General features: G+C 37.0%; 1 protein-coding gene across 5 annotated transcripts in view; it reads right to left on the reverse strand.

The window, feature by feature from the left end:
• Nucleotides 1-2644: 2644 nt before the first annotated feature.
• SRBD1 (S1 RNA binding domain 1) overlaps nt 2645-24035 on the reverse strand; it is a 132913-nt gene continuing 111522 nt past the window's right edge. For 4 of the 5 annotated variants that reach the window (XM_074579632.1, XM_074579634.1, XM_074579633.1 and 1 more), the window contains exons 19-23: nt 23417-23523; nt 20848-21024; nt 17952-18104; nt 6064-6248; nt 2645-3644 (exon numbers count right to left, since the gene is read on the reverse strand). In XM_074579632.1, the coding sequence (XP_074435733.1) occupies nt 3355-3644; nt 6064-6248; nt 17952-18104; nt 20848-21024; nt 23417-23523 (912 nt within the window). In that variant the 3' untranslated portion in view covers nt 2645-3354. The remainder of the gene's footprint in view (nt 3645-6063; nt 6249-17951; nt 18105-20847; nt 21025-23416; nt 23524-24035) is intronic. The other variant, XM_074579636.1, reaches the window with a different exon arrangement.

Below are 24035 nucleotides of genomic sequence, written 5' to 3' on the forward strand. Positions count from 1 at the left end.
GATTTTATTATGTTTAACAGCGTACTAAATCATTCCTGAGGTTGACAAGTTTCTGGAAAATTGATATATGCTGTCTAAAACTGCCTGAGGCAGGAATAAAACCAAAACAAATGGCTTCTTTTAAACTCTTGATTTGCATTACTACAGCCAGGCATACAAGTGCCATCTTGTTTGGTAGAATTCTTCTCCTTTGTGTAACATCTAAAGCACAGGAAATCTTTAGAAGCTCTTCTTATGGGTCTGCATATTGGGGGAAGGCGATTGCAAAATACCAGACTATTTGAGAGAGCGTGGGACTATAAAAGCAGATTGTCAGCTAAAATCAATGGGCTGGATTCTCTTGTGGAGGGGTGGAACGTTGAGTAGATGCCTTGGAATCTACAGCTTAAGGCAAAAGTAAAATTTTTTAGTGAGACTTTAAGACTCTTATTTAATTCTTCCCCTGAGAAACTGTACTTTGAAGCATTTTAGTAAGATCAGGATGAAGCAGGGTTAGTGGTTTTTTGTTTTGGGTTTGTTTTTCTTTTAAATTTTGGAGGCATCACCATTAAGCACTACAGAATTTGTTCCAAAGATTGGACAGCATCGTGAAGAGCATGTCAAATGGGAAAAAGCACCCAGCCAGTAATTTTTTCTTGTTTCAGAAACTAAAAGGGGAGGTGAATTAGAGAAAATGGTCTTGATGCTTTGATGTCAAAAATCTAAAATTTCAAGAGGAAATCTGATTAAGACGAAAGAAGTTTAAAATGTCCAGACAAGGATGTGCAAAAACTCACATGAGCCATATGAACACCTATTCATCCTTGTTAGACTCTCATTAGGCTGTTACAAGATAAAAAAGAACTTGCAAAGAAAAAATATTTTTGTGGGAAGTAGTTAAAACACCGAATTAGCTGACAAATAATGGGATTATGTTTGCAGAGCTGCAGACACTTAAGACATTAGAAGTCGTAAACTTCCCATTTTGGTGTGAGTAAAAAAATCCAGAGATAGAGATGACATTTTCCAGTAGTCCCTGTGATACCATAGAATAAGCTTCTGAGTTCTGCTAAAAGGAGAAACCAAACTAGCTCATGAGTACATCAGCTGATTTGTAGGTCACTCCTCTTGAGTAAGCAAGAAGGCTCCTGTGAATTAACAGTGAGAAAAACAGTCTCAAGGAGATGTCTTTCATTTAGAGAATTCTACCATCATCCAAGAGATACACACAAAAATGCAGAAGATGCTACAGTCCTCATGATATTAAAGATTAAAAAATGAATTTCAGTAACAAATTAAATAGTATAAGAAGAGAAAATACTCAGCCACTGAAATGAGCTTTAGGAGATCAAGTTTATCTCCTCCTTAGAGAAGGCCAAACAAACTCAGTTAATTTGCTAAGTGCGTAGATACTGTAGATAGCATATATAAAGCTCAGCAGAACTTAGATAATTCTACTGATGGAGATAGCAGAAAATACTGCAGCATTATCAGTGAACGCATCGCTTTCAGAATAAAAAAAAAATAATCTCAGCCTGTTTGCTTTGCATCTGTGTTTTCAAAGACATTAACATGGTATCACAGTTTCTAATTTCATACCAACAAAATCTACTTTGCAGAAGTATTACATGAAAATTTCAAAAGGCCCAAGAAACATGATTCTAAGCTGTGCTCACCATCACGTCATAGCAAATGCTCTGTTTTTCTTTGGTAGATAAATGCAGTGAAACTATTAAGATCTGTCTCCCTTTTTCCATCTGCTAAATGAATCCATAATCTCCAAAATACACTGTCTACAGCTGGCTGTTAATTTTGAAAATTACAGCACAGAGTTGGGAGATAAAATGATACCAACCTTTTCCTAATTATAGTCTCTGTGCCAAGAGCTATTTGGACATTTGTAATTACAAATCTTGTCATCAAAGATGTTTGACACTCACTACAGGTGTTGTCTGTGCTCATTGGTTAAAGACAGGAGTTTCTGCTGGTTAAAGACAGGAGTTTCTGCCAATTTACAGTCGAGTTTGATGACTTCAAAGGAATAAAATTGCAACACACCAGAAATTCCCTGGAAAGGCCACATACATCTGCTATTGCTGGAGGCTCTTCTGCCACTATACCATTACCTGCCCTTTGCAAACTTGGCCGAAATGGTAACCCCTTTGAAGCACCACTAAAATAAAAAGTCTCTAGGTGGAAGAAACAAATATCATGTGCTAGGCACTCCTAGGCAGGACACAATGAGCACTCTCAGTAAAACAGAAGTCTATCAAAGCTTTGCAAGCATCCAAAACAGCAAAAAGGTTGGTTTTTTTTTTAATGGAGAATCATGCCTTCACGAGAATAGTGTGTGAAGACAAGTGTTGAAAAATTGTTTTCCACTCAAAACAGGCATAAAAAATACATTATATCAAAGATGGAAAAATATTAATGTCAAATTAAAGGAGTCCAAGACAGACTACAACTATTTTATTAAATCAGGAACATCAGGTCATGGGCTGTAGTCCGGTATTAAATAGCTGAGGAAAGTGCATACCGTTCAGAAGGTCAGACAAGTGCATCCTCACAAGCCGTATCCTTAAGTTGATGTGTTACTGATAGAGCACATGTTGGAAAGAAAGAGAACTAGGACTGTTAGATCACTTGTAGAAGCAGTACACTGAGAAAAGATGGCCAGAAATGTTTTTATTTTGCACAAGTATAGAACAACATAAATGTCTTTTGATACCTTTGAGCAAAGTTCCTTAAACTTCAAGGTACATCCTAGCGTGTTAATCAATGATAACTGAACAAGCAATAAGACAGGTAAACAGACCTCCTAATAATGTTGCTCAAATAAATTAAAGCCGAATATTTCTGAACCATCAATATTATTAGCAGATGCTCTTTTTTCAGTCTACTTTTGAAGCAATGTCATCACCAACTAACTTAAAAAGATCACACTTTTCTACAACTAGGTACCCTCTTTCAGGCTCTCAACTGGAAATCAGGCAAACTGAATGGCTGTTTTTTGAAGGGGAGCAGATGATGTGTCTGCTCGTGCAGTACTGACTAAAGATTGAGACAGCAAATCTTGCACAGACAGAACAGATAAGAGATCTGTCTGACAGTTCACTGGAATTTCATTTGCTCTGCAGACAAAATAACAAGGTTGCTTGGAGGTAATCCAATAAACTGTTCCAACAATTATTAACAGAAAGGATTCAAGAAATGTGGAAAAATTGTTAGATTTAAAAAAAAAAAAAAAAGAAAAAGAAGCAAGGTTGAAGGTTTCAAAATTCGTTCAACACTCTCATTAAATGCCTGAATCTCCAGAACTTTGCTGACATTACTTAACCTTTAAAATGAAGGGTCAATCATAAAAAAACCCCACTCTCATAAAACACGAATAAGGTCCAACGTTATCCTCAATCGAGGAACGTCAACATTCAGCACTTTAACTTCCACTCTTTCTCCAGGACCTAACCCCAGGCTTCTTCTCTTCTTCACTTTAGAAAGTTTTGCTTCTGTTATGTTTCGCACTGGAATCAAACCTGCTTTTCCCACACCAATATCAACAAAAACTCCAAATGGCGTTGCATTTTCAACTTTTCCAGTCAGAACAGCACCAACACTTAAGTCTTCAAAGCAGACGATGCTTCTCTTGAAGTCAGGTTTATCAAAATCTATTATAAGAAACATGAAACAAAAATAAGACACTGGAGAAAATGCTTGCATTATTTTCTAAGGTGTTTTTCCAGATGATTGTTTCTAATTAAGAATTCATCCCAAGGTAGCTCTAAGGTCCCAAAACCGGCTTCATTACATTTTTTAGATAAAGACCTATCTATGATAAACAACTGATTTCTTGTATTTTATGAATCACTTTAAAAGACTATGATTAATGGAGTAACAAGCGTAGTGAAGTCTCTAGTATGAAACTAGCACAAGGGGATCAGAAGTGTGCAGTATATTAGCCAGCAACTGAAAGACTCTAAATTCTCTTGGAGCTAGGGACAAAAGACTTGAGGTGACTCTTACTTGAGCTACAGAAATTATACATGGAATTCTATTCCTATACAAATTTGTATACAGGAAAGTGAATACTCAGTCTCACCACATACTAAAGAGGAAAGTCAACAATGCACTGTTCTTAGGATTGCAGGTCAGCTGCACCATGACATCACACGACCAACTGTTTCCCATGACATCACATGATTATATATAAAGTTCGCATGCTGGACTTAAGGGCACAGACAGATCTTTTAAACTCTCTTGTTACTCGCTTACCACTTCCTGCTCCTGCAGTTGTCATCTCAACAACTTCCCTTTCAAGCTTTTCCTACTGCTGTTTTACCTTTCCCAAGATATAACAGAACTGAGATTTTCCACAGAAACCATCACCAAAACAGGATTGCAACCAGTTTCCTATACTTGCCTTTGAGAAATAAAATACAGCCTGAACAAGTTTATAGCTCAAACGCACTGGAAATCAATCACACTAACTTCACCAGGCTCTGGATCAAACCCAAATCGAGTACACAAGCTGGCAAATGCAGCAATAGGCTTTGAATGACATCAAATTTTCTACTGAAGGAATGTACCTAATTGCTCAAGTCCAAAATGGTTAATCTTTTTGTAATATTATACTATGCAGTATAATGAAAAAAGCAACTAAACAGCCATTCAGGGCAATGAGCATAAGAAAATTCAGAGGAATGATGGTAATCTTTTAACATGTTTGCAAACCTGTTTTTTTTTCTCCCCATCCTGGCAGATTCATTACAGTTACCTGATTACTTGTTCAACTTTAATGTTACAAAGACCATTTCTTGCCTGCAAGACCTTGGCTAGAAAAAGATCTTTAAAATCATACGGTTAAAATATTCTTTCCCTTTCCACATATAATTCTTTCCATTTTCCTTTGTACTAAAATCATTCAGGAAAAATAAACACCGCAGAATTCCAATACAATTTTAGAGGATACATAGAAAAGCGACTCTTTGTCTGTAATTCCCTAATGCCACATCTCTACTGTTGGGAACAACGGAATTTAATCTTTTGGAATCAAGCTTGAGTAAAAGCCATTCAATCGTCCTGAGCTCTGTTAGATGTGGTACATTTCCTAGTGACTCAGAGTCACTAGCAGGGTTACAAACACAATGAATTACAGATATACAAGGCTACTAGACTGCCTACTCTGGTCACAGTCTGTGTACAGTAATACTGAATGTACTGGATCAGCAGAATATGAGTATTTCCACTGAAGATTCTCTTTTGCTTTTATATCTTCATATGTTAATAGTCTATCCTACTGTAATTTAGATGCAAGACCACCAGAACAAATGGAGACACCGAAAATACACATTTTCAAGATCACCAGTGGGAAATATTTATAAATCTGCAAGGAAACTACTAATGAACACAAAAAATGGGAACAGAAATGTTTGGGTTTTTTTTTTAAGTGTAAGTTTATTATTTGTTATTACAAGCCTGCATCTTTGCTGCCTACCTTTATCTCTTGCTGTCATAAGAGAATCCAGCTGTAAGTTTCATTAAACAACAGCATCTCCAGATGTTTTACTTCATTGCTTACCACATCTTTCTTCCCCTCCACCTCAAACTCTTCAGCACTACTGCAAAGTTTTAGCCAAGGTAGGTCATGAGCCATGTGCTCCAATTACACTTCTCTCCAGGAACTAGTGCATTAAAGAGCAGAACTACACACTACTACACTGCTGCTCCACAGACCTTTATTACTACTCTTTCAGCTTGGTCTCAGCATTCCCCTCCGCGATGGAGAGCCAACACAGATTTAATCAGTATAGAGTCAACATATTGAAACTATTTCATTTGTTAACAGCCATACAACTCCCCTTCCTACGGCTGAAAATGCCATGATTTAAGACAGGATTCACACTCCTTACCTACTGAGCTGGAAAGAAACATCTGACTATGATATAGCCTTTACCTTGCTTGAGAAAAGAAATAGAGTTACACGTCTATGAAAATCTACTACTGAGTTCAGAAGAAGAAAACATGCCGTTTTAAAAGTGGTACGTACAACAATCAAACTGAGATTACAACCTTCAAACAAAGGTCTACCTGTTCGGATGTCAAAGCCTTCAGGCTGAGTCAGACCATCAATGATCAGCTGCAGCGTGTGCACCGTCGTATTTAGCCTCTTGGCTGTGCCTTCCAGTCCTTCCTTTTGAATTACGGCATTTACTTTTTGCTGCATATCTGATTTTCCTATGTCATTTGCGTTTCCTCCAATGAAAGATAAAAACCTGTGAAGTTCAAACAAAGATACAGAGAGAGATTTGTAACATCCTTTAGTGGGAGCTGGACCTTTGCTATATTTACGGGGTTAATTACTTTTGGATTGATGCGTGAACCAAATTTCTGATAAAAAATACGAACAGTAAACAGTTTCACAAGTGCATAGCCTCTCAACTCATCACTGATCAGACACATATGTGGAAACTTAGAATCTATCTGTATACACGTATCTCCTGAAATAGACTACAAAACTAGAAGGAAGATTTAAAAGTGTAAATCACTTCTCAGACTGATAATTTCACCTCACGCTAAAACAGAATCTGAACTGAAAGATGACTTTTAGCATGAAACTTCCCTAGAAATAAGTGAGAGTTCTATAATACTGTCATTTTTATTGTCACTCTCATTCAAATTAAAAGGAATGGCAATTTAGTAAAACAACAATGAACATTTACAATATTAAATTAATACGAAGAATCTTTAGCCAAATTTAAGAAAAACTTCACATAAAATACTTCTTAATCACGAAGTTCATGGACAAGAGAACAATTAGTTTTTCAGAAATTAAGAAATTATCAAGTCAAAGTAGTTACACAACACAAACACCCTTTTGTAACACGAATTGCAGATTGAGGCAAATTTGGACTGGCATCTAAAAACGCTGCAAAGAAATACTTTAAAATAAATGTGTCTTGATTTGTGATCTCTTTTTTTTTTTAAATTAAAAAAACCCCACAAATCACACTTACTGAGGTTTTTAGTTCAGCAATGTCGGCACAGATGCTGAGAATAGACAAGAAAAATTCACAGGCAAACCCTACTCCTTACTATCAGTAGTGATGCCTTAGACAATGTTTATTTATCACTGAATAAATGTCCTTATTTCACTGAAGGACTTAAAAATGCAAAACAAGTCTTTAATGGATATAAACCAATGAAAATGAAGATGCAGCTCATAAAAGCTGAGCCACGTTGTACTAAAAGCAATTTGTCCTTTCCTCAGTAGACACTTGAGTTATCTGTCCTGCTGCTGTGCTCTGCATCTCACTATGAGTAAGCCTCTTCTACCCTGCTTTATCATGTTCCTTATTGCTGGAGTGAGGCACGTGGGGTTTTGCGCCTTCTCTACCACAGCAGACAGGCCCCTGTCCTCTAGAGTCCGACTAAACTTTCCTTCCAAATTCCTAAGAGAGATCCCTCCTTCCTCTCCTTATCCTACTTCACAACAGCTGTAAAGTACACGCCACAAAAGAAGTGCTGACCAGCAGGTTCATGCCCTGTGCCGCCGAGTGGTGGGAGACATTCCAGCTCCGTAAGAAAGAAAAAGCCCCCAGTACTCAACCTTGCTTCTCCCCTCAAAAATACATGCTGTGCTTTTATCAAAACCTGGGGCTAGTATGTCTTTTGGCAGGAGACACAGTGTTTTGTTTGGTTTGGTTTGGGGTTTTTTTGGAGTTTTTTTTTGTTTGTTTTTTTTTGTTATTTTCCTTTTTATTTTTTAACCTGAGGAACCCAACTGACATTATTTCAGGTGGTGAGTGATAAAAAGTTATACACACTGAAATACAAAATTGAATTTCTTTTTGAAAAAATATAAATTGAAGGAACATAATTAAGTAATACCTAACTTTCAGTAAAGCACAAAATTAATCCTTGAGCACAAAGGCAAATCTTCACTCTAAAATTTCCATGAATTTCACCAAAAGAGGGCATCCATTAAAACTGGCTGTCAGGACTTCTACTTTTTTACTGAATTCAAATGCAAGCATGACAATTTAAGAGTACTGTTAGCTCAAGCACATATATTTGCACTTAATAGTGACAGATATAATTTTCACGTTAATTTTCTTAACGCATACAGATCTTTCATGTGGTAATGTATGAAAAAATTAATAAAGACTCAGCAGATGATACTGTTCTCGGGATTTACTGAATTCTGTTTTGATTGACTGCATTTCAATTTTGACATTACTTTTTAAAGTAGTTTGAGGTGGTTTGGAAACAAAATAAATATCAAAATAGATGTAAATTTTTTTATATTGAATACAAAGTTGTTTTTTTTCCATAAACTAACAACGAAACACTACTACAAGTATTTTGTCTAATAAGAACCTATATACGGAAAATATAAAACCTTCTATGAAACCATCTTCTGTTGGTCTCAAAAGAGCGCTAAAAGTGGTTGCAATGATAATACGGAAAATGCGCGTGGGTCCAGGCGAAATGTTCTTCACAAAACTGCTGGGGGCTGCTGGCTGCTAGCGCTGATGGATGGACAATGCCCCACCACAGCACTAGTGACAGGCGGCAGCTGCCCTGGCTTTGACTGACGTGCCAGATGTAACACGACAAACCCGACCAGCCTCATGACTCAACCTTCTAAATAATGTATGCTTTACCGCCCGCCCCTATAAACAAGTTTGCTGACATTAATGTGCTTGGCTTTATTTCACTCCAAATGGACATTCAGCTCGAGCACCTCTCCAAGTAACATTTTTTCACCATTAGGATTTCGCAGAAGCCTATTCACTTTGTAAATAGATAACGGGGCAGGTTTCGCTGCTAATAAGTGCAACCACATGGAACAGCCACCCATGTATTAAAAAAAAAAAAAAAAGCCCGTTACACACAAAACTGCCGACCGTGTGGATAATGCAATCAGAATGCCCGGTGCTACGTGCAGGCTGCTGGAAAGAAAACCAGCCCGAAACAGGACACAACCCAGGTGCCTGAGCCCTCACTTACTACTTATGAAAGTTATTTCGCCCCCTTTCCTCTGCCTCCCCCACCCTCCGGAAATACCAGCGAAAGTATTTATCTGATATTAAAAAGGATTCCTCATCTAGACAAGGATGGTAGGCTTGGGCCCTACCTTATCAATTACAGTAATTTAAATAACTTATTAACATGGTTATTGCTTAGAATAAAATTTTGGCTCCACCTGAAGATGATGCTTAAACACGTGCCCAAGTCTAAGTACATGAGAAGTCCCACCAACCTCAGCAGAATTACTGATGTTCCAAAAATCAGGCATTTGGCTAAGAATATTTCAGAATTACAACATATATTAGAGGCAGAAGAGAGCGCTGTAACAAGGCCCAGCATGCACATACACACAAAAGAAGTAATCTTGAACAGAAACAATGTGTTTCTATTTTGGAAATTCTCACCTTTTAAGTTAGATTTTGGTAAAAACTTCTGCATTAACATATTTCCAAATAAAAGCAATTTCTTAGTGGTTACAGATGTAGTTATAGTCTAGTTACAGATCTAGTTATATATTTAATGTATCTTTTTCACTCAAATGAACACAGCCTGAGGGCACTGAGAATAAAAAAAAAAAATCAATATAAAGCACAAATCTCTGACTGAACAGTGGCACATTTTATCGATCATTTCTATTTTTAAATGTCATTGCTAAGAACAAAGATGCATGTTTCCTTATTAAAAAAGCAACCCAACAACTTCCTTCAAGAGTTATTTCAAGGTCAGAAAAAAGGGATATAGTCAGTAAGAAGACTGGGATATGGCTACGGGGGGGGGGGGGGGGAAGGTTTCCCTTAATTTACATATTTTGATCTTCGTAATGGTAAACTACCTCACTACAATCTCTAAAATACATCACACAATTTGTAAATGACAGTTCCAGCTGCACAACGCAGGAACATGAATGATCCCTGCAAAAATGAAAGCCCTTCAAGTATTTTCCTGGCTACATAAGTGAACTAAATAACACGTCACAGTACTTCAAGTGCTATGTTTATCTATTAGAAAGATAAAACCTAAAAGAAAAGTTAACAGAAATGGAAATGGGAAAGGCGAGATGTTTTTTTGTGAAGTGAGGTCATTCTTCTAAGATACACTATCCTTATTTCCTCAAATGTCGAGTGCCTGAGTGAATGGCGAACTTTCTGTTCAAGGCACATCAACTGAGATAAAAGCTGCCAGAGTCTTAGGAGAGTCTTTCAGCCCGGAGTGAGATTTAGCTGGTTTAGAGACTTTGAATTTTATGATTTTCAGATTTAGAGGATACTCAGAAACCTCTGCGACCACCTTAGTTTTAAATGCAATCTTTACAGTCTTACAGGACCTGTAGAGAATGGTCATGGCTAAATCACTGATGTTTTTATTTAATACATAATTTCATCCATCTTACCCAGATAAAGAAAGAAAAGTAGCATAAATGTAACAAATAAGCACATCATGTTCACTTAACATACACATCTGCACAAAATTATAGCACAGCCCTTGCAATGCTTAAAAGATAATGCAAATTTCAGTGGAATGCAAAAAACAGTCAGAGAAGAATAAAAATATTACCAAGGGAAGCCTTCCGTAAATTTTACAAAGTTACTTTAAACCCCCCAAAATGCTTCTTATAACGTGCAGGAGTTCTAAAGCTTTGCAAGGGTTTTAGTCACAGTCATTTCTGTTTTATGTAATCATTTCCAGCAACACGACTTAAGAGCTGGGAGTACTGGATTCATTACATTAAAGCAACATGATACGCCATTACATCTTGTCACAGTGCACACATGAATTAATGGTAATGCAACATAATCACTCTGAAAACAAAACAACTTCGCATTAGCATGTGCTTTGTTAGGTAAAATGTACATTCATGACAGTAGCAAACTTCAATTATGCAGACATTTATTTGTGTTTTAGTAACGTATTTGAAATGCAAAAGCATTATTTGTATGCGTATGTATAATGCAGATGTTGACTGTTCCTGTTCTCACTAGTGATACGGATCCTCAATTTTCAACTACTGATGCAGATTACATATCAAACAATATTTGTACATCACTCTCTGTAATTAGTAGCTGGACACAGAAAGTTAACGTTTCAAATATATTTCAAGCTACTTAAGTGGTTTAGCCAGATAAGGATATTTAACCAATAAGTTTTTCCTCAAATGCATAAATTATTAACATCATAGATTATCTGACTGCATGCAGAAGGCCAGAAAGCACTCAGATAGTTTATGACATTTTGAACGCATACATCTAAGAAACAATGAGGTTTTTTTCTAAGAGAGACAAGCAATTCAGATACGGTTACGCTGCAGCACAGCCCCTTCGCTACCATACCGCTAGGCACGCTGTTGTTAGCTGTTTTCATGACTACCGATATATCACACAGCTGAAGCGTAACCCGAGATACAAAATAGTGAAACATGATTAGTTATCCACAAAGAATTAGTACTACGGTTACAGGAGATCATCACATCAAAAAGTTCATATTTTTTTCCTTCAGATTTTTTTTTTTTAAATGCAACCAGTAGGAAGTTATTTAAGTTTCAAAATTTTCAACAAATGAAAAGAAATACTACTTGATTTATGGGTCTAGTATTTATAACTTAACTAGAGGATAATTCTTTGCTATTTCCAAGTTCTTCTAATCATTGTTGCTAACTGCATATTTTACATCACATAAAAGTTTTTAAACGTCTTTACTGGATGGCAATTAGCAGTGAAAGCCTTTTCTGCTCTTCTATTTATTGCCAAGATAACTTTCAAAAATATGTCCTCTAAAAATCCAGCTAATAGTCAGACCTGTGAATGAACTGGCCTTCTAAAGTGATGAATATGAACTATTATTTACTTGGCTTAATGGTGCTAATTCTGCAAGTGTTCTCCGTAATTAGGGTTAGACATTTCCTATTAGAAATAGTCATAAGGATTCACTAATTTACCAAGCTTAACTTTTTTTTTTTAGGCTTTCAAAAAAGAAACTAAAGACTTTACTAAAAAGCATTATTTTGCACATTAAACAGCTTGAACACACACACACACATATGCATGTACACACAAGTACAATCTCACTGAAGTGGACAAAAGACGTTTCTGATCGACTTTGTAGTGAATTTAAGGAAAGGCATCCTACCACAGTAAAAACCCTAATCCTCTGTAAAATATTCTCATGTAAAGTGCATTATTAAATAGAATACACCCTTTTGTTTTCATTGCTCAAACACCATACCAAGTAACTGGTCTATTCCCTCCCTGATTTCTATTCCCCTTAAGCATTGCCTCAGCTGCTCAGTGACGAGGGGACCAGGATAGATCTAAGCCGGCCCCGCAGAGAACTGGAAATGCGGTCAAAGAACAAGTGGGCAGTTGCATAAAGGGCAGGAGAGGAAGAACCTCTTGCTTTTGGTGGTGTCTCCCTAACCAACAGTTTTCCTTCTCCATTTTCTTACGTGTCAGTACTTGCCTTTAAAGCTGGCAAGCGCAGCTACTTGTTGCAGCTTTTCGGCAAAGCAACTGAGATACTACTGGTCAGCGGCTACCTCCATCCACCCGTGTAAGAGAGTGGCAGAAACACCAGAAATATTTGAGTGATCAATCCATCCACAATGAAATATAAAGTGTTATCAACATGAAGCTCATTACAGGTAAAGATTTAACTCCAAATGTTTTACTTTGGTGAAGAATAGGCCCATGAATGAGTGCTTTGCTGAATCTTCTGGGGATATCAAGCAGCAGCATCAATACACAGTGAAGAGCAAGACATGAATCTTCACTGCAAGTCACTGCTCACTAGGTCAAAAACTTCTCTTATGGCATCACCAGCCACAATGAGCAGTCCTGTCCTCTACCAGGCAAGGTCCCAAACCCAGGGAACATCCCCACCTGCGTTACGCTAAATCATGACTTTATGTCTTTTACAAATATTGGTAAAATATTCCTAAGTCAGACTGAAATACAGCCTGTCTGCCAGATGCTGCAATTTGTGAGCAGCAAATACACATTCTGAGTGCCGACCTTTAGCAAAGAGCATTTTTATGAGATTTAAATAAAAATCACTAAATGTTAAGATTCAGTCATACGAAACCAACTGCACCCAACAGACTGATACAACAAAGAAAAAACATTGCGTTTTCTTTCCAGTATTTTGGTTTATAAGCATAACCTGGTTGTAACTTCTTGGGACTTCCTAAATGTTTCCTCGGTTTTCCTAGCAGTTCTTTTACAATATGTACCAAGAAATTGGATATGCTCTACATGTTGTATTAATTGTATGTAGAAGATTCTGCCACTATAAACTGGTTTTCACATATAGGCTCTTCAGAAACTTAAAACATAGCTCTGCTTTGCAGGAAAATACGCTGCCTACAAAGGTTTTTGGGGTTTTTTAACTTTTAGGAAATTTTGATTCATGATACTTAGAGGTGTTCATAAGCTCGATGGCTGCACGTGACAAAGCTAAGCTTTGACAGTGTGGAAACCATGAACAGAAATGTTTTGGTTATCTGCAGAGCGTGTTAAATCACCAGTAGGATGTTTTCCAATTATTTTACAGAAATTGTACAGATTTTCAGTTAAGATGTTTAAATGCCATAAATCAATCATACCAGCACCATTTGTGCCACTGTAGTAAAGATTACATCAGTGTTTCCATTATAAAAAACCCTGTTTTTCAGGGGTTTCTAATTCAGCCATAAAAAATGGCTCCAGCCTAAAGCTTGGCAACCAAAGTTACCACTTGGGAGCAATTCTTTTAACCATTTTTTTTTTTTTTAAATGGATTGGCCTTTCAAGCTACAAAATAGTTCAGAAAAAGAAAATTAGTGGTTTCAAATTTTGGTGAACTTCTATCCCTCAAAAACATTGTTTTAAAAACTGATAATTTTGTATGTCATAAATCTATAATGTGGACTGCTGCTTTGGGGTAATTTGGATGGAAGCAGTGGATAAAAATCACTGGCTTATTTTGTTTAAAAATAAATGTAACTTCCCATAAAAACTTTTAATCTAATGAAATCTTCACAAACTATTTTCTCATGGCAATATGTGGTAGACATTGCATGAGGAAGCTTTACGACTCATTTATGCAGCATCTATTCCATTCATTTTAATTTCTGTGGTAAGAGGTATGTAATACTGTATTTTATGATGTATTTTATGATTATGTATTTTATGCCTTGAATCAAATCTGCCCATCTTCAAGACAACAACTCCTCTTTGTTAGCACAGATCCACCTGTGAGCTTGACACAGTCTCTGACAAAGTTCTGTGCCAGCACAGAAAAAGAAGAAAGAAATCCTTTGAAAGCAGCAAAGAAAGAGGACTCCTTTAAAATGTAAATTGTTTAAAAATATATATGTATTAAATAATGATTCTAATCCACTTCTGACAGTCTCACTTTTTCTCATGCGCATTAACTTAAATTATAAGAATTACCAGTTAGGCTTGAAAACTTGTTTAGTTCTAACGTATTAAAGAGTCCTTAGGATGTTGGTTGGTTTCAGTGGACACCTCAAATCCACAACATGAACGTGACTTGATCTTCAGGCTCTCAGAAGCTTTCTCATGAACATAGGCTCAGCAAAAAGGAATTAGAAGCCTAGTCCCATCCACTACCTATCAAAGTTAGCAAAACTCATCAACAGCCCCGATAAGCTTTGGACTGAATCCCCTATGCAGTATGAATTCCTAGCTGGATTTTTTCTTAATTCACATTTAGGCAGCAAATTGGTTTGGAAAGCCATTTCCATAAGTTCTGAGAAGCTTAACAGCTCATACGCTTTTTTTGAAAAGTCATTTTAAGTATATAATCATTGCTAAATTATAGCATTGGTTCCCTGAGGGGAGGACGTCTGGTCTATATTTAGCCCTTATGTCATCTGTGTCAATTTTTAATACTACACTTCTTGGCTTTTGTCAATTTGCTGCAAAGCTGTATTTTTTTTTTTTCAAACAGCTATTTGCAATGAAAAAGCATTAGAGATATTTGTCTCCTTCCCCATCCCATTATGTGATATCAAGTGACTATGTCTTAATACAATATATACCATAAAAGTTCCCACCTTCATATTTAACAAGCTTTCAAAGAAACTATCTTCTGATTGCAAGAAAAATACTGTCGAACAAAGTAGATTCATAGAAAGCACTTTGAGACTTCTTTTTCCCCCCATATCAAACTATGTGTACAGATACTCATAAATGTCAGAAGTAAGGCAATCAAGAAAACGCCCAAAGAAAATAGAAAAGATAGATTTGGTTAGTTACAGAGACAGATGTTATGCTTAGTAGTTTTGCTGTTCCATTAGCAAATATTGTGATTATGTTTTTATATTTGTTTTGATATAAACTGATATTCTTTTGCATAAAAAACCTGTATGGTACAATACCTCGGATCTAGGTACTTCACATGAAAATTCAATCTGAGAAGGCAAAGCGCTTGGCGAGAAACAAAGAACAGACAATAGGACAGCTGGAAACTTACTTTGAAGTAATTACACCAGCCAATGACATGACAGGTAGCACTGGTCTGTAGCCACATCATACTTCTGCTATGACTTTGCAGCTTTCGGAGACCAATGAGTTTGACCCAAAGCACACTTTAAGAATCTCCAAGGTATATTCTAAACGGTGTTGGCTATGCAATAGGTGGTAGCCTACTCTAGGAATCATGCATAAGCCTGTGACCCAAACTACTATCTTTTGGTTGAGATGTAAAACTTGTGCTCATTAATTTATTTTTTTTTTATTTTTTAAATAGCAATAATCCTGGGTTCCCAGCCAAACTGCAGATCACAATTATACAATTTGTGATACCTGGTAAAATTGTCTCCAAAATTTCAACTGTATGTGAATATCTGAGCTATTATATCTGAGTAATATTATATCTGAGTAATAATCACACTCACCACTTCAGATATAGAAGTAGCCTCTGCTGCTCTGGAAACAAAGCCACAATTCTTTATTTTCTGACCAATCTTTGTAATAGTATTGTATGTAGATAAGTTCCTGTAGTATTCCATCATTAATCGGCCATATTTCTTTGCTCCCTGAAGCTATCTTTCTACATTAGTCTTTAAGTCAAGCTGGTAACACTGTGAACACTTTTACTGCTTATTTTATTAGTGTACTAGGGCTGGAAAGCTAAACAGACTATTAACCGAATCCTGACTATTTGATATTTAAATGGAATGAAATAATTTATTGAAAGCCAACATTAATTTTGAATAACCAATTTATTTTATTTTTTTTATGTATTAACTCATCCTGAACAATGTCCAGTAGAGGTGACCAACCTTCATCCCCCTATCCACCACCTACCAAATGTCAAAAACCAGTAAGATCAGGACCTTGCCTAATTTTTTTCTACAGCTACACACAGGGCAGAGAACTAGTAACAAATGCTGATGCATAAGAAAAAAGGGAAATGGTTGTGGAAAAGGAGAAACCAAGGTTACCTACACACTGCACAAAGAGCATGGACTCTAGGAGGCAACTGCATGGTGGTCCTAGAATCAGGCACAAAGAAGAACGAACTGTGGCAGGGAGAGGATGGGAACACGGAGCGCACTGCATGCCTCGCAGAAGGAAAGCATGCAGACCTATGCATAGGAATTTGTATATGCAATTATCTCCACCACAGAGAAAACAGAGCATGCACTGTAAGGAAGGTGTCCTAAAAATGCAAGGTCCTGTAAGACTTTTTTTTTAGATAAGAAACACAAGCTTCATAAATTCAGAAATTCAGCATACCTCTCTGAAGCTTAAAGAGGGTTTTGTTTATAAAACAGGAAGCACAACTGTTTCTCCAGGAGTAATATTCTCAATAGAGATGACAAGAATCCTAACGCGTGTAGCTACTGCTGAAATTAGCTCCAGCACATTTTAAGAAAAGAACCTCTTCACCACAAAGCACTTAAAAAATAAATACATGCTGGCTTCTCAAGAGGACAAGCAGAGTCCAGTTTCAACCAGGGCTGATGATAGAAAAGATCACATCTTATACCTACCATTTACCAGCGGCAGTATCCCCTAACCAGATGCACACATGGATTCCTAATTACTTTTTTCTGACCTACACAAAAAACCATTATCTTCTTTTAGCCAAAGGTCACTTAGTACAACCACCATGTGTTTGGGAACTTTATATATACACATCTTAATTAGAACTCGTAGTGTCAGAATTTAATTTTAAAGGCTCATAATAATGACACATACTCATATAAGTCTGTGTACACTCAAACACACAAATAAACAAATTCTGGTGGTCAAAATTCACTAAGCAGAAAGCTTTTTTGGAACACACTGAACATAAGCAACAAGCAACAACGTAAAAGCAGTTCTTAATGATGCAGAGGTATTAAACTACCACTGACTGAAAATTTGCATGGTATTTCGACTAGATTATTTTTAAGACAAATAGAATTATGTTTTAGTTATAGCCTTTTACATGATACATGGAGTCAAGGTAGAAGGAAAAAAAATAATCGGCTTTCAGACATGTCTAGAACAAAGGATTTGTCTTCACACTTTGTGAACTGAAAGTCCAAACTGAAAGTGATGTGCAGCATAAAGAGTTAGCAAAGAGACGGAAATTGAGAAAAGTGGCCTCGATGAGGGGCAAAGTGATGAGATGAAGAAGACAGGGTCATGGGAGGAAAGTCTGGCAAATTTTTGAAAATTCACCGATTTCCTCACTGAAAAACAATGTGAAAACTATAAAAACCACAGAATTAAACTGAAAACTTGCGTGCATATAAGAGGCAAACCACACCAATTGAAACCCTTCCCTTGTAAAGAACTTCAGAAGCACACCTTCTTCTTGAAGAAACAGGAGAAAGCATCAAATTAATATAAGTATTCCTGTCTCAAAAGGCTGATGAGGCTGTCGTCAGAAAAAACAGTACTTTCATTTTAAAAGTTGGTAACATCAGTGGTTCAAAAAGCTTTCCCCCTGCTTACCTCATTGCAATGTTGTAAGACTCTGGATGAATACAGGTTTGGTCCAAAGGATTGGGCTGTTGCAAGGCACATGGTGTTGGTTTGCTCTTCTTTTTACCCTGCGCACCTGCTTTAGTCAAAAGCGCATGACTTCCAAGTTCAGTTTTCTTACTACTGTCAGAAATCAAAAATAGACATGTCATTCTTAATGAACGAGATCTTAGCCCAGTGCCCACACACAAAAAATGCGATCAGACTTTTAGATGATGTTCATTCTTTAAAAACAAAAAAAACCAAACAAACCAACCAAAAAAAACATACATCCTCCAAAAGGTCATTTTGGATGAATCTTAACAATACAATTATAGCAGAAAAATATAATGTATCAATGTAGGCATAAATTATTTTAAAATAGAAACAAACATTGAGAAGGGATTCTCTGCTTCATCAAAATTTCTTCATGATGACAAGACTACAAAGAAAACACTACACAATCCATTGTATCATTTGCAATCTGGATAGCATCTTCTGTCTGTAAAATGGGGACAATTGCATTTACCTACTTGATAACAATCTTGTGAAGATACTCTCATACTTAACTATTGGTTAATAGTCTGCTTAATTTTAAATTTGAAAAATTTATAAACAAAATTTCCTATTGATACTATCTTTAAGTAAGCAAACTGCATCTCAAGCATATTACAGAACAAGGAAAGTATGTGAATACTTAAATATCAGAACTCCTTAAACTACATTCATTGACTTCCTATACTTAAATTTCTGAAGAATTCCACTCAACAGTGGGCCAGGTCAAAATATGAAAAATTTCAAATCTAAAGAACTCAGAACAAGATTTGCTTAGAACAGAAAAAAGCTAACGGTCAACCTACCACTATTTCAGAATTTATAAACCATTTTTTCAAAAATATCTTTATACAGCTTTCTTTAAAACTTAGTGAATACATTATTGACTCCTAGTCAGTTAGCGTCAGTTAGCATTTGGATCGAGGTTTTTTTTTTTATTTTTAATTGGCTGGACAATGAAAAGACTCCAGAGTCTCAGAGAGATCAGATCCATGGACAGATTTCTACATTGGTAGGAGGCCTTCACAGAAGAGAGGAAAGAAAGAGATCATCTTCTTGTGTGTAGCGTATTTACAGCTGGCACACTTCTTCCTTTAAAGTTTCCCTTAAGTAAAATGTTCAGGATTCGGTAAAGGCATTAAATGACTCCTACTTACAAAGGCTCCTTTCTTGCCTCTTTTGTTTGTTTGTTTTTGTTTCCTAAATCACAAGTTGTTCATGCTTCTGAGGACAAAAGAGAACGCACTGAAAGGACCCTGAACTAGCACTCGGACTTTGGTCTCTACCTATGCATGGACTGTTGACAGAAATGCAGACATAACTTTCTGTTTCCATATCGATTTTTTTTAAAATAATCAATATTTGTTAACTTCCAAGTACAAAACCTAATTTGCAGAGCACATTATAAGCCATCAACATGATCAGAGAGAACAAAACTGAAACCTTCTCAAAGTCCATTTCAAAAAGGTTTGGTCTTGCCACCTGGGCCCACAAGAAATATTGCGGAGGCGACAGCGTTAGAGCTTTATTTTGGCCTCAAACTCCAAAGTTATAGCAGATTTCTCAGGTTATACAGTGTTCTCAAGTTTTATGGAATCTGACTAACATCAGAAGCATGCTCCAGCAAGGAAAAAAATGAATACAATGTTCTTAAACATTTCACCAGTGAACATTTGTAGAAAGACAAAATGGTGTCAGCCTTTTCTTCCTCTGTTGTATTGCAGCTTTCACTAGAACAGATCTGTACAACGTAAGACCTATCAATCATCCACAGCCTTGAAAACAATTTCTTTGGTCTTCTGGTGCTTACAGTGTGCACCATTTGGCCTGCAGCATGTACCTCCCTGCCAGATGGGCAACCAATCTGTATACCTTCCACCCGGGCAGTAAGCCAGTCCTAATGTGCCTACCTCCTGCCTGGAAGTTACGCGTGTGCTGTTTGGCCAGCAGCAACTGGGAATACAGTATTGCTTCTGAGCACTGGGTTGGCTAAAAAATAGCATGCGCTTCCCAGGAAAATATTTTTTGAGAAAGAGTCAGCGGCAAAATGGGGATGGTGCTACCACTGTGCCCTTTCTTAGTTCTTTATGTTGGAAAGAGAAATGGGAAAGACAGGAGAAGAGACTTTGCCCTAGAAAGGGCACTTTCAGTTGTGGAGAGGAAAGATTTCAGGTGAAGAGGAGAAGCAAAATGAATGGCTGCAAGAGGGAAAGGCTGGGTACAGATACAGGGAATGAAATGGCAGGGAAAAGGATGACCTGGTGTTGACAAACTGGAGTTGGAAAAGGGCCTCTTACACATTTGAGATACAAGTCACATCATGCTTGCTAGGCACAGGAGTGTAACACAGACAGAGCTTGGTCCAGGCAGCTTATTCAACTTTCTCTCTCCAGGTATTGGAATTGAAACTCTCCAAAAAAACACTCTAGTTTATTACCATTATGTTCTGCACAATAATCTTTACCATTTTAAAATGAATTTATAAATCTCTAAAGTATGCCTGAAACACAAGACTGTAAGGTTTTAATATCTCAGATCACAATACTGAGGCATGCCAAATTCCTTCTACAGGTTCAGTGGCAGAATTTCTAATTAAACTTACATACTTACAGAAATCCTGACTTAGAGTACTAGGCTAATAAACCATGACTATTCAGCAGAAGACCTATGTTCAACTACGGACTTAAAGAAGTTTATTTGTTAAGATAGTGTCTTTCAGAAGGAAAAGGCCTAGGATTCCTCAAATCTCAAGCCTGAATACAAAACAGAAAGGGAAGAAGTCCTCTCGTAATATTTTGGATAACCTAGTCAAGACAGCCAACATCTCTATTACCTGCAGAAGGTCTTTATATATTCTTGATTGAATCTGATGAAGCCAGCACACTGTTGGAAGGATTTGGGACCCAGACCTTTAACTTCCTTGAGCTGTTCTCGGTTTATAAATGGTCCGTTCTTCTCTCGCCATTCAATTATATTTTTAGCCCTGTTAGCATTCAGTCCTGCAATGTGTCTAAGGGAAAAGTTTACAGAATACATTTATTACCATTGAACAGTCATTAAAACAAGTCCTATCCATTACCAGGATACACGTTACTGTAGAAAAGCTGGTTTACAAAACTCAAAAACGGCTAAGAAATTTGCAAATAGACTCCCAGACCAAAGGCAACTGAAAAAGGATCCCTTCTCTTACTTCTGTGGAAGGAATCCACTCAAGTCAACAAAACTTGGTACAGCAATATGGTTCTGCGCATACCTAACTAGTAAGCCAGGGACGTGTAATTTATGATCTGTTGGCTATTTCTGTAATGCCAACTCAATTTGTCATGTCTTATGGCCTGCCCCCAGCTGCCCTCTTCAGGAAACAACGTGGGAGGAGGGTTCAGGACAGATAAATTGTTCCTGTGAGAACAGCCCCCTCTCAGCTATACTCTTCCAATGGCACCGCAACACCTTGCCCCAACATGAAGGGCTGATGTCTGCTGTCCAGAAGGAGAGTGGCTGGGAGCAGCTTGCCTTTCTCACACAGTTTAACAGATCCACACGGCTTGTTCCTTTTCTCTCAGCTGCACTTGAGATAAAAGAGCAGCTGGGAACAGGCTGCACGAGTTGTTCTGAGGGCAGCTCGGCTCTGGCAAAGAACTCACCTGTGAAGCGCAACTGCAGTTAGCCAAGTTCCTTCAGGAAGCAGTGGGTTTGCCGCACATTTTCTGTACGAACATGTGAGTACAACTTTCTGTGTATGGAGTACGTTAATCATAGAAAGAGGGAAAAGAGCTGCAGTGGGCAGTTACTCCTGGCACTGCAGAAGGAAATGTCACCCATCTGGCTCCATATATCAGATGCCATTGCTTTAAGTCAATGGCAGCAGAGACCTGTTTGTGGAATGGCACGGGCTGACTCTAGAAAAACACCACCAGCAAATCTGGCAAGAATAGTAAAAAATCAGGGAAAAAAAAAATAATAAAAAAAAAAAAATCTTTCCTTTATTCTCATCCTCAAGCAAAAGTTAAAAAAATAATCCAAAGTTGGTGAAACCTCAGAATTAAATTGGAGAGACACACCTTTAACCATAGACAAAATATTAATCATCAGGAATGGAATTTTCTCAAAAAAGTTCTTAGAAACATTATGAAATCCAGCTTATTTACACTGAACACGACACTGAGTTCACAGAATTTTCCACCGATGATCTCAATTCTTTCAAGTGTGATACTCAGCAGTAACGCAAGCAGTACTGTCACCCCTTCCACGTGTAGTGTGCACCAACAAGTGTATTTGATTCATCATTGGGCAGGAACAGAAAGCCCTGCTCATGGTATATTCTAGCTACAGTGAAAATTTCATTTAGACCGCATCTACGCAGAACAGCAGAATTGAACTGCTGAAGTTCTGACAGTGAAAGCTGACAGTGTTCACCCACTGCACTTGCTCAGGTAGGGTTTTATTCATGAATGAAAGCTGGTCAGCCCCATTTACCCATAGGTACTGCTTTCTTTCTTACTAATAGCTGATCTAAGTCTGAAAGAAGGTAAGACAGAAGGTAAATCATGAGTCAGGCTAAGAATTAGATACACACACAGAAAAAGAATATGGAAGACAAAATGGAAAGACAATAAGAATAGAGAGAGAGCCTCTTCAAAGTATCGAAAGACGTTTTCAGGAATGCAAGTAAAGGGTTAAAAAAATTAAGAAGAACTAGCAAGAATAGATTTTTCCTAACTTTGATACCTAATATAATTCTTACTAGCTAGATTACAGGCATTCTTTTTCTTCCCCTCCTACTACAGAGGATGACAGCAACACTTTGCTCTTCTGAGAGGCTGCTCAGCTAAACGATTCTCAATTCTACACACTCAAAAGACAGAACAGAATGAGCTTTTAATTTCTAACCAAGAGAAATAAAATCCAGAACATTTTCCAAGTAAATATAGCATAATTACTTTAAAAAAAAAATCAGTAAAAAGGGATAAATTTTTCAACAGTTTCCCCTTAAATCTTTCCTTTTCTCCTTTCCTCACCCAATTTTACAACCTGTTCCGCTTAGCCGTACCTATAAAAATACTTTCTAAGAGACAGAAAGTACATTTGAAAATCCCTTTCTCAGTGTAAAAACACGAATTAATTATATCACGTTTTTCTAAAATTGCAGTGTTGGTTCAAAATTTTTTAAATATCTGTTTTTCTCCGAAGAATAGTTTTACCCCGGAGAATCACACATACCCTTCAAAACTGACTCTTAATGATCCAGTGAAATACTGTCTTAATGTGTCATTCTCATGTAATTGGAAGTTTAACACAAGAGCCATTTGCTCCAGCTGAGCTTGAGTCAGATGGCAGACTAAACAGAGGCCTCTGTGATCCAGAGCCATGCAATTACTGGAATAGGAAAACGTTTGACTCACCTTAATAGTATTTCTGAGCAGATGTTAATATCAACTCCTACAAAGCTGACACACTCTTCAACCACACTGTCCAGAGTCGCTTTGAGCAAAGTCTGTGATACATCATGCTGAGAAACAAAAATGGAGATATCGGGTTACTGAAATATCGAAGAGTACATAAATAAGAACTGCAAACAATACTAACATTAATGAAATAGTTGCTAGAACTTATCAATATCTCATGTGATGGTACAGGTTAACAACATAAATTACAGAACATATTTTTAAAAGGTCTCCAGTATCTCTTTGCAACATCTTTGTCATGATACAAATCCCTAGAATAAGGCAATCTTCACATTACTGTATTTTTTTTGTTTAATAACTATTTCCCTGCATCATGTAAACCTAAAAATATATTAAACACATAATGATTACTCAAAAGGAGTAATGCTTCTGTTTATCCAGTGTCTTGTCTTTAATCTGACATTTATTCACGTATAATATCAGTTTATTAAAAATAAGACAGTAGTTTAAAAATATGGTATTTAGAGAAAACATCAAAAATGCTGTACTTTTGCACCTGCACACATAAATATTTGCAAAATTGTCCTATTTATGAGCATCACATTACAGTACAGTT

Source organism: Larus michahellis, chromosome 3, assembly GCF_964199755.1.
Source record: "Larus michahellis chromosome 3, bLarMic1.1, whole genome shotgun sequence".
NCBI classification, from domain to species: Eukaryota; Metazoa; Chordata; class Aves; order Charadriiformes; family Laridae; genus Larus; species Larus michahellis.